General features: G+C 42.9%; 1 protein-coding gene across 4 annotated transcripts in view; it reads left to right on the plus strand.

Annotated features, from left to right (window-relative positions):
* LOC137432724 (pre-B-cell leukemia transcription factor 1) overlaps positions 1–13,822 on the plus strand; it is a 209,598-nt gene that overhangs the window by 146,397 nt on the left and 49,379 nt on the right. For 2 of the 4 annotated variants that reach the window (XM_068124860.2, XM_068124859.2), the window contains exons 4-7: positions 2,634–2,824; positions 2,970–3,105; positions 3,492–3,651; positions 4,369–4,481. In XM_068124860.2, coding sequence (XP_067980961.1) covers positions 2,634–2,824; positions 2,970–3,105; positions 3,492–3,651; positions 4,369–4,481 — 600 coding nt within the window. The remainder of the gene's footprint in view (positions 1–2,633; positions 2,825–2,969; positions 3,106–3,491; positions 3,652–4,368; positions 4,482–13,822) is intronic. The other 2 variants (XM_078783549.1, XM_068124861.2) reach the window with 1 other exon arrangement.

Consider the following 13,822-nt stretch of genomic DNA (forward strand, 5'->3'; position numbering starts at 1 on the left):
AATGTCCAGGTAGAAATGATTCAATATACGAACCGTCATTCACAAGAATCGAATGTCTATCTTATGAGTTTCAAGCAATATGTTTCTCTGCCAAAAATCCACTACGTGCAAATGATCAACGGAAAGATTTGTTTTGGTCCAACCGCTTGGCTCAGTTCTTCTGTTGGGATTTGAGACTTGTTCATTCAAAACGTAAGAGCATTACAACTTGATAAGGCACGGTCAGGTAGAAATAAAACACAAACTCTTAATATTGGCATTATTACCTTTGCCACTGAATGTGGATGGAGGTTATGTTTTCACCACTGTCTGTCTGTGAGCAGGATATCTCAAAAAGCTATGAAAAGATTCCGACGATATTTCCTGTCCAGGTTGGGTGTGTGACGACTAATTGTTTAGATTTTGGTGATGATCCAGATCCGGGTAGGAGAATTTTTAGTGATTCTTCACCATTGAGAAATAGTGCCAAAAACGATATGTAGCACGATACCTCACAAAGTTGTGGACAGATTATGACAACATTTGGTGGATGCATTGATTAGGTTGCCCTGTTTAATGTTCATCTGAGGGATGGCACACACATTGATTCCTCACGTTGCCTGCAAAACTGCAGGATGACATTTTATAGCTTCGCTGAGATTTGAGCACGGGCTAGACAGCTCAGAGGTGGTGTGCATACCTTTAGGCCATTCTGTCAGCTTAAGGAAGATTATAAGGGAGAAGGCAGTTTTAGACGGACATTGGAAGAAGTGAACCTTACTTTATGGTGATGAAACAGAAAGACCCACAAAATACTCACGCACTGTATATACCCAGAGTCGAGCATTATACACGAATGATGCCGTATCTACTCTTGCATTTAATCTCCAAGTACTCGTACAATACTTTCCTTTGGTGCGTCCCTTCTACCACTTCATAACCACCTTTCCTGGTGCATTTCTATAAACTTAAGACTTTGTATAGTATGAGATAACCACCCTGTCTTATCTGTTTCCTTTCTATATTTTGCCATTACCTCCGCCACCGAAGGTGGAACATTTAGCCGAAATTTGGCAAGAGGTAGCGTATGTGACAAGGATGAAATGATTAGCTTTTGGTGAAGATCCGGAACCGGATACTAGAAATTTTAAAGTGATTCTTCATCATTGAGTGATAGGACTAAAACCGATTATATAGCACAATATCTCAAAAAGTTGCGGACGGATTTGGACGAAACTTGGTGGACAGATTGTGTGTGTGAGACAAGGACATATCGATTCGATTTTGGTGAAGATCTGAATTTGGATTTGGATACGAGAGTTATTTAATTTCAAAGTGATTCTTCACCATTGAGAGATCAGGCGAAAAACGATATATAACATGATATTTAAAATAGATGTGGATGAATTATGACGAAATTTGGGGATGAGTTAGGTGACAAAAACAAGCCGCTTAGATTTTGGCTCAGGTCCGAATCCAGATGCTGCCTGAGTATCAAGTTGTTTTCCGGCCTGATCAGTGAGATACAAAATATAAACTGTTCAGCCTGGCGGAGGTATGTGCGTTTTCAAACTGTGCTAACTGTGTGGTACTTTCCTTATCTTCAAACCTTTCCAAACGTACTTTATATATGAGCTACTGTACTTGATACTGTCACACTCATCTCACTGTACTTTATATATGAGCTACTGTACTTGATACTGTCACACTCATCTCATTGTACTTTATATATGAGCTACTGTACTTGATACTGTCACACTCATCTCACTGTACTTTATATATGAGCTACTGTACTTGATACTGTCACACTCATCTCATTGTACTTTATATATAAGATACTGTATTTGCTGGCTTAACTCTTGTCTCACTGTACTTCATATACGAGCTACTGTACTTACTGTCTTCACACTCATCCCACTGTACTTTATATACAAGATACTATATTTGCTGGCTTCACACTTGTCTCACTGTACTTCATATACGAGCTACTGTACTTGCTGTCTTCACACTCATCTCACTGTACTTTATATACAAGATACTGTATTTGCTGGCTTCACACTTGTCTCACTGTACTTCATATACGAGCTACTGTACTTACTGTCTTCACACTCATCCCACTGTACTTTATATACAAGATACTATATTTGCTGGCTTCACACTTGTCTCACTGTACTTCATATACGAGCTACTGTACTTGCTGTCTTCACACTCATCTCACTGTACTTTATATACAAGATACTGTATTTGCTGGCTTCACACTTGTCTCACTGTACTTCATATACGAGCTACTGTACTTGCTGTCTTCACACTCATCTCACTGTACTTTATCTCTGTATTGTGTCTATTACCTTTAAATTATCTCCCTACTTACTGTTTCTTTTATTTTCAAACAATGCTTAGTCTTTGTTGTCTTAACTGTGAATTGATTTCTCATTTATTTTTGGTAAACTTTCGGAAATCTTACACTGGTGCAATCCGTTCAGATTTTTTTTGTTATCAAGAAGGGGCACTACATAAAACATTAATTGGTTGAAGATTGTAAAAAATCTTTTTGAAAGTTAAAATAATGTTGAGGAAATGGTGGAAAGTCGTCTGAAGTGATGAATGAAATGATTTTGAATCAGAAGGATGACCAGTTTACCTGTGATGTGCAGGCATGCAATGAATTCACAACACACGTGATGAACCTGCTGCGGGAGCAGTCGCGCACTCGGCCTATTTCACCCAAGGAGATCGAGCGCATGGTCTCCATTATCCACCGCAAATTTTCGTCCATACAAATGCAACTCAAACAGAGCACATGTGAAGCCGTCATGATCCTGCGCTCGCGATTCCTTGATGCGCGGTAAGTTACGTTGCTAATTGTGGTCCCTATGCTGTCACCCTCAGAGGTAATTGACAGAGACTTATGTTGAGCCTTAAAGCCTATTAGGACTGTAAAATTTTCATGAGCCGTTGTTTAATCCTGCACCTGTTTTGTTTGGCCACAGTCGCAAGCGTCGCAACTTCAGTAAGCAAGCCACCGAGATCCTCAACGAATATTTTTACTCTCACCTGAGTAATCCATATCCAAGTGAGGAGGCCAAGGAAGAGCTTGCCAAGAAGTGTGGTATCACTGTTTCACAGGTACTCCTCACTACCCATAGTACGTAATCATACCGGCTTCCAGTCTCGACCAGCTGTTTACCTTTCTGAGATGGTGTCCAGCCAGGTGTCCTGCCTTCTTCTGAATATTAAAACACCCTTGTTACCCACATGTTCAAATGCTTCATTTAAATTCTTATTTATCCATGATGCTTTTCATTCTTAGAATCTAGTGAATCCAGGGGAATGATTTATAATGAAACGTGTACTGTAGATTCTTCAGGATTCATAGAAGCATTTGCCCAGTATTGATGATTTTAAGCCAATGAAACATAATCAGATGGGTGTAATTATTGAAAAGCATTGGGAAAACAACCATTGTCTTTTTCCACCTCTAACCCCATCCCAACCCCGACTGCTCCTATAAGGTCTCCAATTGGTTTGGAAACAAGCGCATCCGCTACAAGAAGAACATTGGCAAGTTTCAGGAGGAAGCTAATCTCTATGCTGCCCGTACGGCTGTCTCTGCTACTAGCGGCGTGCACCACGGCAGTCAGGCCAACTCGCCCAACACCCCGACTTCCACGGGTTCGCTTGCCCCAGGACCACTCCCGCCGCCCTGTCCCTCCCCACTTCAACCCCTTTTGCTGTCCTTTCTCCACCGGGTATCCACACGTCGCGACTCGCTTTACTGGCGTTGTACAGGGGGTAGTTTTAATGGTACTGCAGGGCTTTTGGGTAATGCAGCACCAGCAGCTTGAGGAATTCACAATGACTCATGTAACTGGTTAAATAAGTTCTACACTTTACAGGACCAAGCAAGATGTGTTTTCTTTAGGCTGCACCTTGAAAGCCTGCATCGTTTATACTATTTTACATTAGTTGGTTTTGTGTGACCCTTATGGTGGTTTACCTTGTGCATTTCAAGAAGCTACCATTTTAGACGGTGGGTTAGTTCATAACCCCGGTTCCCGCTTATCCTCCTGGATGAATTGGCTTTAACTCCTTTGCAACGGCTGGATTCGGTTTTTTGGCGGAATAAATCAGTTTCTGTGAAATTTTAAAGAGCAATCGCTATGATGAATGTTATAAAAAGCAAACTCAAAACGACTTTTGGCAAAACTCGAAGCATTGCCTAAACACCTTTTATGTTTGAATGACACACTCCCATGGAATCCCTGTGACGTATGCATTTTGAGCAGACTCTTTTGCACCTGTTTGTTGAGGGCCACATACATTGGGTGTTTGTTGGCATTTTTAGTGATATTACTAACCTTTACCTTTGATGCCTCCTCCATCACACAGGTTCTTCCGGTTCCTTTTCAATGCCCAACCCAAATGACATGTTCTTGGGCATTTCCAACATGAATGGGGATTCGTATACAGGCTCGAGCATGACGCCCAACATTCAGTCACAGGTGAGGGGTTCAACTTTGTGGAAACTACACATGCAGCATGACTTGAAGGGTCTTGTATGCTTTATATTATGACTGTTAGTCTTCTTGCTCTTTTTAAGTTTGAGTTGCAGTTAACGCATTAAAAAACAATTTGAGTCTTAATTTCAGATCGTTTCATATTCTGTTGATAATTAATTATTTTTTTATTGTTTATAAATATTTACACAGTATTGTGAAGTTTCTGGTACACACTTTTTTCAGATACTCCGATGTTTTTGACTTTATTGGAAATGCCACCATGTAATAATTTTTACAACGATGTTTGGAAGATAAAATACTCGTGCAGTTTGGGACATTATTTAACATGAAAACCAAATACCGCTCTCACCAAACTGTACCACATTATCTGCACCAAACTAGATGGATTTAAAACCACAAAGTAAAAACGATTTGGAATTTAAAATGTAGGACCTGGAAAAAAATGTCTGGGGAGGGGGGGAAACCTGGAAAATAATGTATGATCTATCATGCTTTATGTCAAGCAAATAGTAACATCAATAAACGACGAGTGTCTGAGATCTTGGAATTGGCAAACTCGGACAGTATTTTTTTATCTGGTGGCGGAGGCATTATGTTTTTGGGTTGTCTGTCCGTCCTTCCGTACGTACGCCCGTTTTTCTCAGCAACCATATGTCCAATTGAGACGAAACTTTCAGGGTAGGAGTGACGCCCATGCAGAATGTTTTTATGATAATTGTGATGTCATAGGTCACGTGGTATGGCAGCCATCTTGGATTAAACGCAAATAATTAAAAAAATATTCCTTGGAAACCGCTCAATGGAAAAATTTGAGACTTGGCACATTGTCAAGTACTCCCAATTGGGAACAAAAGCATGATAATGATGACATCATAGGCGAAGTGGTATCCCAGCCAAAAATGTTTTAATCAAATTCCTTATCCTAAAAATCTGAAATTGCATGCACATGATCCATGACCCATTTGTATTGAAATATTAAATTTATGACATCATTGGTCACATGATGTGTTCATATTGGGGCAGCCATATTGGATTTAACCTAAAACCTTAAAAAAAACATTTTCTCCCAAACCACCAAATCGATTGACTCGAAACTTTACGTGTGTCATTGACTAGGCATGCCGATTAAAAGATTATTACAAAAACATAATTGGTCACATGGTTTGGCAGCCATATTGTATTGAAGGAAAATATTAAATAATTATATCTCTGAAACCGCTTACCCTGTTGATGCGAAATTTTACAAATATCATCTACCACCACTGTTGCATATAGTTTGAAAATGATGATGTCGTAGGTCACGTGGTTTGGCAGCCATCTTGAATAGAAAAACGAACCTTATCGATGAACACCAAACTTCACAAACGTGATCCTCTACCCATACATATGCAGAGTGTATACTTTTAAAGGTCATATGTCATGTGGAATGCAGTCATAACAGCTCGAAAGCTGATATTTTATAAATTCCCTTCTCTGAAACTGCTTCGCCGATCGATGTGAAACCTGTCATGGCTGGTGAAAATGTGATACTTGAAAACAGCTGAAGGGATTTAAATCAAACTTGTTTATTTTTAGGACAGTGGTCAATGGCATCTACCTGTTGTGGGACTTTGCGGAGGCATACTGGCGACACAGTCGCGTTGTTCTAGTTTTATTATCAATGTCTAAGGATTGTGAAGGAGCTTGTACATACATCCATGTAGATTGTAGGACAAGGATACTAGGAGACGTCAGTGTACTTTACATGACTTCCATGGACCTTTGTAGACAATAAAAATAAACAGTATATGGGATTTAAAACTGTGATCCTATGATCGTGGTTTTAAATCCCATATACGGTGTTCCCATATACATTTCCCATATACATGAAATCCCATATGCATGAACTCGCATATACATTAACTCACATACACATTAACCATTTACATGAACTCCCATACACATGAACTCACATATACATGAACTTGCATACACATTAACCATGTACATGCACTCCCATATACATGAGCCCCCATATACATGAACTCTGCTCAGTTGGGAACAACAATGGGCGATTGCAAATTATTGCTTGGAGCTCACGACATGGTTTTTAAATACACAAAAATTCTTCACATTATACACAATCAGGGTGTTAATAATGATTTTTTTTTTGTAAACAGTTTCCTGCTGGTTCAGTGAAAGATTTTGTCCCTTTTATTTTCTCCATGATATGACGTGACCACCTTTCATTCTTGTTGAATTTTCTTTTTAATGAGACATTCACCTTCAGCAAAACCGTCTTATTCCTTGTTCCAGCACCTTGATACCTTTTGTTTTGTATTCTCTGCATGCATGCTTGTAGTATCATTGCTGGGGAGTCTGACTGTGCAATGCCCCCTGTAGATGTGTCCAGTAAGTGCTCCTTTGTGTGCTGCTGATGCATTGCCTCCTGCAGGTGCCTCCAGTAGGTGCTCCTAACCCTTGAAGGCTAGGGCAGGAATGTTTTTAATATGTCCCGGAGGTTGGTGATGACACGCCTACTCTTCATCAAAATTCACCATCAGCAGACGGAACATGCCTTGCGAGCAGACAGAACACCCTGCTTAATGTCTGTCTGAGGGGCAGCCCACTTTGCGATGTAAAGCCCCACCTGTGTAAGAATGATCTGACAGTTTATAGTTGGGATGAAAATCCAACCCAGGTAAGACAGCTCAAATGTATGTGCACTACCTGTGTGCCATCCTGTTAGGTCACATTTACTTTGTTTCTATGCTCCACTCAAACATGCGTTGATTGAAAGCTGCGCTTCCCCAATCTGGATTCTCCTGCAGCCTGCTATCTGACCTATGATTGTCTATCTGACATGACTGACAAGCTTGCGTTTCTACTCTTTGGCGTTTTTGTTGGATGTAGCCGGTTCATTTTCAGCAACCCTCGATTAAACATTGAAATAATGGATGCCATTTATTGGCCTACAACAATCCTAATTATTATTTGGCACCTTTCAAAACATGAAGGTTGCAGAAGAGAAGAGAGAGGTTGAATAGAATGAAGAAGATGAGATGTGAGCTCTTCGAAAGGAGGTGATACACATTCTTGGTACATACTCCTTACATATGCATGCATGTTCTTGGGCCTTGCCGCACATGTCAGAACATAGGCTCGACTAGCCCACCCTTAGCTTGCTAGTTGAGTCCATGGTCTGAGATGCGCTGCTCAGACCGAGAGAAATGCTGCGTCTGAGCAATTTCAAACCTTTATTGTGTACAGTGTTACGTGCTCCTCCCCAAACCCCGGTCACGGTGTACTTCCGAGCCCCGAGAGGAGTCACGGCAGAAAGATGTGTTATTCTGTATGTCAAAGATCAATGGTGAAACCACACCAATTGTTACCAACAAACAAGTATTGTATTAAGATCACACAAGAATAACAGCACAACAACAATAGTAATCAATTGTACAACCAATATATATTTCCTATGATGGTACCATCAGGTTCATACAATATAACTCACTGTGCTCCAAGTGAGTGAAACAAGAACATTCCCAATGTCTCTATCCCGGCATCAAGCCAAAGTCGATGTTGAAGCGATCGTCAGATCGATGTTGTATCAAGACCAGAATCCCGCTCGGTTGACAGTCACACTGCGAAAGATAGGCAAAGGTACCCTCAAGGCGACTGGGAAATCACACCCTCGGGTGTGGACGTTCCACGGCTCCCAATCGGCGAACCGCAGATTTCCCACTCAAAAGCCACGTTACACACACACACACCAGATTAACGTCTGAATGCGGTGACAATGGTTAAAGTGAGGTGAAAAACCTTGAGCGATGCGCAAATCCTGCGCGAGGTAAAAATGGCCGACGGCCCGTTCTCGTGGCGTAACGGCACTCCGATGATTCTCTCCGGAATCGACCGCAAAACCTGTCACGCAGGTTTATCTGTCACAGCGATAACAAGTCTGTCGCAGGAATCCCTTTCCCAGGAAACCCAAAGTTCACACGTGACCCTCGTTCGCCAACGTTCGCTCAGGACCTTGAAGCAGCTCGGCTTCTTGTCTGACTCACTCGCTCCGCCTTCTCTTCCTCCTCTTCCTCTTTGTCGTCGTCCGGTTCCCGTTTCATTAAAAACATTAACTTTTTTTACCTTTTGAAAATAGTACTCTTTATTTCCCTTAAACGACAACAATAATAGTACGTGGAATCAAAAATGTTTACAGTGGATGAAAACCACAACAATGGATGTGCCGAATCCGTAACACTTCCCCCCCTCAAGAAAGAAAGTTTGAACATTGTGAAAACTTTCTTTGCATGCAAAAACTCTTTTGACAAACGAAAGTAAATCTCACACACAAATCATCAATTCACGTGAGCCACAATAATTAATATTCCCCAAAATAAAACAACAAAACTTCCAAACCACCTACAGGAATTTCCAAAGTTAGTTCACTCTGGATAAAGCATCGGCAACGACATTGTCCCTGCCCTTTACATGCTCAATTTACAAAAAAAAATTTTTTTGTTTTTTTGTATACTGAATCGAGGCTCGTGAAAGAGCTGACATTTACCTCACAAACAAATCAACCAGACAAACAAGATATGTAAAAAGTTGAAGTTGAACTCCTGCAAAGCCAAACTCCATCTCATCAACCTCTGATTTTTATTTTTCATTTTTTGAATGAAGGTTAAGGGGTTGTGATCAGTAATCCAAAACAAAGCACATCTATAGCACTTTTTGAAGGAGGCCGAGCTGAGAGCCAGGTTTCATGGTGGTTGGGTGGTGAGGCCTGGAAGTATTCACTGCATGGACGCATTTAGGAACGTGGAGTTCACGAGTTAAATCTGTGTAGGAATTTTGGCTCGGCTGATCCTGAGCACTCAGTGCTTCCAACTCTTCTCTTGATCATAAAAATCATAATCACGGTTGTAGAGTCGGGTGCTGTAGTTACGTTAGTAGCGGTCCCCAACTCGTCTACCACCGTGATAGTCATCCCGTCGAGAGTTGCCAAAACTGCGCTGCTGATCCTGGGAGCCTCCGTAGTAATCACGACTGCAGCCACCACCAAAACTACTACTCCCACCCCGGGAGCCACAGCCACCCCTGAAACTACCTCCACGTTTTCCTCATCTGTAGCCCCCTCGACGCCCATGGCCTGCCTTCTCTACTGTTATGGTCCGACCATCCAAATCCTTGCCATTCAAATCCTTTTCTGCATCTTTGGCGTCCTTTGCGTTTTCAAACGTAACAAAGCCAAACCCTCTCGACTTTTGCGTCTCCCTGTCTTTTATCAGCAGCACTTCCAAGTGTGGTCCATATTTGCCAAAGATAGAGTCCAGAACATCTTCACTTGTGTCAAAGTTCAGTCCACCTACAACAAGCTTGCCAACATTGCCTCCATCCATGACTTGTGTGTGCAAGCGTGACGTCAGTACCTTCTCCTTCTCTTCAGAGCGCTTCCTACTCATAGTACGAGTCGCGGCACAGGATGGAAAGATACCCGGAATCTCCTGCTCTAACTGTGCGTTGTTATTTTCCATACTAGGCTTTTCAACAAACATCGGATTACCAGAAACTCGACCACCGGCCAAATCATTCCCGATAACAAAAGAGATTCCCTCTACAGGAAGAGTGGCTTGTAAACCTACGTTGACCGGTCCTGACACCAAATCAGACTTCAAATGGATGACATGAAGTGGAGCTTTAACATAGCCACCAACCCCCTGTAAAAGAACACTAACACCAGTTGCCGTCTTCTCTGACAATGGCAAAATGCCCTCAAGCATCAAAGATTGATGTGCTCCTGTGTCCCTCAATACCCTAACAGGTCTCTGGTTCGTTAAGTCTCCATCCAGTGACACAAACCCCTCTGAAATAAAAGGTTTGTAACCCTCTTGAACAAGGTAGTTCTGTGATGCCGTAACTTTGGCATGGGAACCTTTACAAGGCACTGTCCTCCAAGGCCGATTTCGTGCATTGGCCAATGCATTCGGTGTTGTACTAGTCTGACTCCGCTCCTGATTTTTCCTTTTCAGGGCGTAACATTGGGACATCAAATGCCCAGGTTTCTTGCAAAAAGTGCAAGTAGGCCCGGAGGAAAAACTCGTGGTCTGCCTCGGGCCCCCCGGAAGATAAGTCTGTCTTGGAACTGTAGTCTTCTGATCCCTAAGAGTCGCGGTATCAGATTTGTCCCAATAGTCATCTCTAGGCCACCTCCATGAATATTTGTTCTCCGCACCTGATTTACCATAACTCCCCTGGCTAACTCTGGGTGGGAAGTTAGGTTTGTGGAACCCCATCCTGTGTGTCAAGGCACAGTCATCTGCCACGGTTGCTGCCTCATACAACTCTGGTACTTTATTTTCATTCAAATGTACTTTAATGTCCGCGTGGACACACTGTTTGAATTCCTCCACCAAGATCAATTGTCGCAACAGGTTGAAGTCTTTCCCAATCCCCTTCGAGTCACACCACCGAGCAAACATGGTTTCCTTCATTCTGGCAAACTCCACATGGGTTTCACTCTCCGTCTTCCTGGCATTCCTGAATTTTTGTCGGTAAGTCTCAGGGACCAATTCATAGGCTTTGAGAATGGCTTTCTTCACTTTCTCATAATCTGCACATGGGTCAATCGGTAAAGCCGGAAACATATCTTGAGCTTTACCCATCAGAACACTTTGCACTAACATAGTCCAGGACCCCACAGGCCATTTTAGCATTTGAGCCACGGTGTACCTCCGAGCCCCGAGAGGAGTCTCAACAGAAAGATGTGTTATTCTGTATGTCAAAGATCAATGGTGAAACCACACCAATTGTTACCAACAAACAAGTATTGTATTAAGATCACACAAGAATAACAGCACAACAACAATAGTAATCAATTGTACAACCAATATATATTTCCTATGATGGTACCATCAGGTTCGTACAATATAACACTTTGCTCCAAGTGAGTGAAACAAGAACATTCCCAATGTCTCTATCCCGGCATCAAGCCAAAGTCGATGTTGAAGCGATCGTCAGAACGATGTTGTATCGAGACCAGAATCCCGCTCGGTTGACAGTCACACTGCCAAAGATAGGCAAAGGTACCCTCAAGGCGACTGGGATATCACACCCTCGGGTATGGATGTTCCACGGCTCCCAATCGGCGAACCGCAGATTTCCCACTCAAAAGCCACATTACACACACACACCAGATTAACGTCTGAATGCGGTGACAATGGTTAAAGCGAGGTGAAAAACCTTGAGCGATGCGCAAATCCTGCGCGAGGTAAAAATGGCCGACGGCCCGTTCTCGTGGCGTAACGGCACTCCGATGATTCTCTCCGGAATCGACCGCAAAACCTGTCATGCAGGTTTATCTGTCACAGTGATAACAACACTGTCGCAGGAATTCCCTTTCCCAGGAATCCCAAAGTTCACATGTGACCCTCGTTAGCCAACGTTCGCTCAGGACCTTGAAGCAGCTCGGCCTCTTGTCCGACTCACTCGCTCCGCCTTCTCTTCCTCCTCTACCTCTTCGTCGTCGGCCAGTTCCGGTTTCATTTAAAACATTAACTTTTTTACCTTTTGAAAATAGTAATCTCGATTTCCCTTAAACGACAACAACAATAGTACATGGAATCAAAAATGTTTACAGTGGATGAAAACCACAACAACGGACGTGACGAGTCCGTAACAGTAGTCTCATAGTGACAAGCTCACATCTTATCTTCATCTTTTGCAACCTCTCACGTCCGTCTCATCAGTACTTTATAAAGTTGCCAAAGAATACTTAGGATAATTGTAAACCAATAAATGGTGGCCTTCCTGTTTGGTTTGACTCAAAATGTATGTGCCCACTCACCACATGATTTTTTGCCCCTCATTCCATTGTAAATCCTGATTCTTCTTCCGGTCCCTCGAGCAACAGGGCTTGCTTCGATCTCTCCACGGCATCAAAGTTTGAGTGTTTTCCCGTTCGTTTCTTTGTCAAATTTCCGCTGCGTATTTTGTTGTGTATGTGTTATTGTGTGTTTCTATTTGGTTTTGGTTTTGTAGTTGTTGCAAATTTGTGTGTAATTAGTCGTTTCTTTGTTCGCGCCTCGTGCGCCTCGTGCGGCCTGGTGTCTCGTGCGGCCTCCTCGTCTCGACTTGTGCCCCGCCCCCTATATCTCGTTTTTCTTTCACCTCCGCTCCTGCTTTCTCAAATCCACGTTCTCACTTAGAGACTTTTCCCAGATTGTTTTTTCATGGTTTTGTTTAAATATTTATTTAAATATGTTTAAACCGCAGCCGTGATGCTGACGCCGCCCCCCCCCCCACCCCCCAGAATTTCCATGTTTTAAACGTTTCCCAGTGTGTACCCTGGATAAGAATAGGTACGCCGTATCCCTGCGTGTCGTCAGAGGAAACTAAGAGGGTTGGCGTCAGGAAGGGCATCCGGCCATAAAAACATTGCCTCAAAAAGAGAACCATGACAATTACAACTACATGTGGGCAGGGTACAGCCCGAAGTGGAGATCGGTTTCTGAGGTTTGGGACATGGAATGTAGGGACAATGACAGGGAGATCAGGAGAAGTGGTGGAAGTATTGGTCAGAAGAAGAGTGGACATATGTTGTGTGCAAGAGACGAGATGGAAGGGAAGTGGTGTGAGAATGGTGAAGGGTAGGCAGGGACAGAAATACAAGTTTGTGTGGCAAAGGTGCCTGGAGGGCGTGAGTGGTGTTGGTGTCCTGTTTTCTGAGGAGTTTGTAGACAGTGTGGTGAGTGTGACTAGAGTGTGTGATAGGTTGATGATTGTGAAAATGACGATTGGAAAGCTCTTGGTGAACGTCATCTTGGGATATGCTCTGCAGGTTGGTCGAAGCGATGAAGAGAAGGACAAGTTCTGGTGTGCGATAGAGTAGCTGATGGAAAACGTGAAAGATGAGGAAGTTGTTGTGGTAGGAGGAGACCTAAATGGACATGTGGGAAGGAGTATGGATGGTTTTGATGGAGTTCATGGGGGTTACGGATATGGTGTGAGAAATGGAGAAGGTGAAAGGATTTTGGAGTTTGCTGATGGAGCTGATTTGTTGATTTGTAATACTCAATTCCAGAAAGAGGATAATAAGCTTGTTACATACACGTCAGGTGAGTCGACGACAACCGTTGACTACCTGATGGTGCGTAGGCGAGATAGGGGGCACCTCCGGGACACAAAGGTGATCCCGGGGGAGGAGGCTGTTTCACAGCACCACTTGGTTGTCTGCGACGTAAGGGTGAAAGGTGCGAGGAGAGCTCGGCGGGTGAAGTACCAACCGAGAATGAAGGTGTGGAGGTTGAAAGAGGTGACAGTAAGGGAGGCATTAAAAGAGAGGC

The sequence above is a fragment of the Myxine glutinosa genome, chromosome 8, assembly GCF_964187855.1.
Source record: "Myxine glutinosa chromosome 8, kmMyxGlut1.1, whole genome shotgun sequence".
NCBI lineage: Eukaryota > Metazoa > Chordata > Myxini > Myxiniformes > Myxinidae > Myxine > Myxine glutinosa.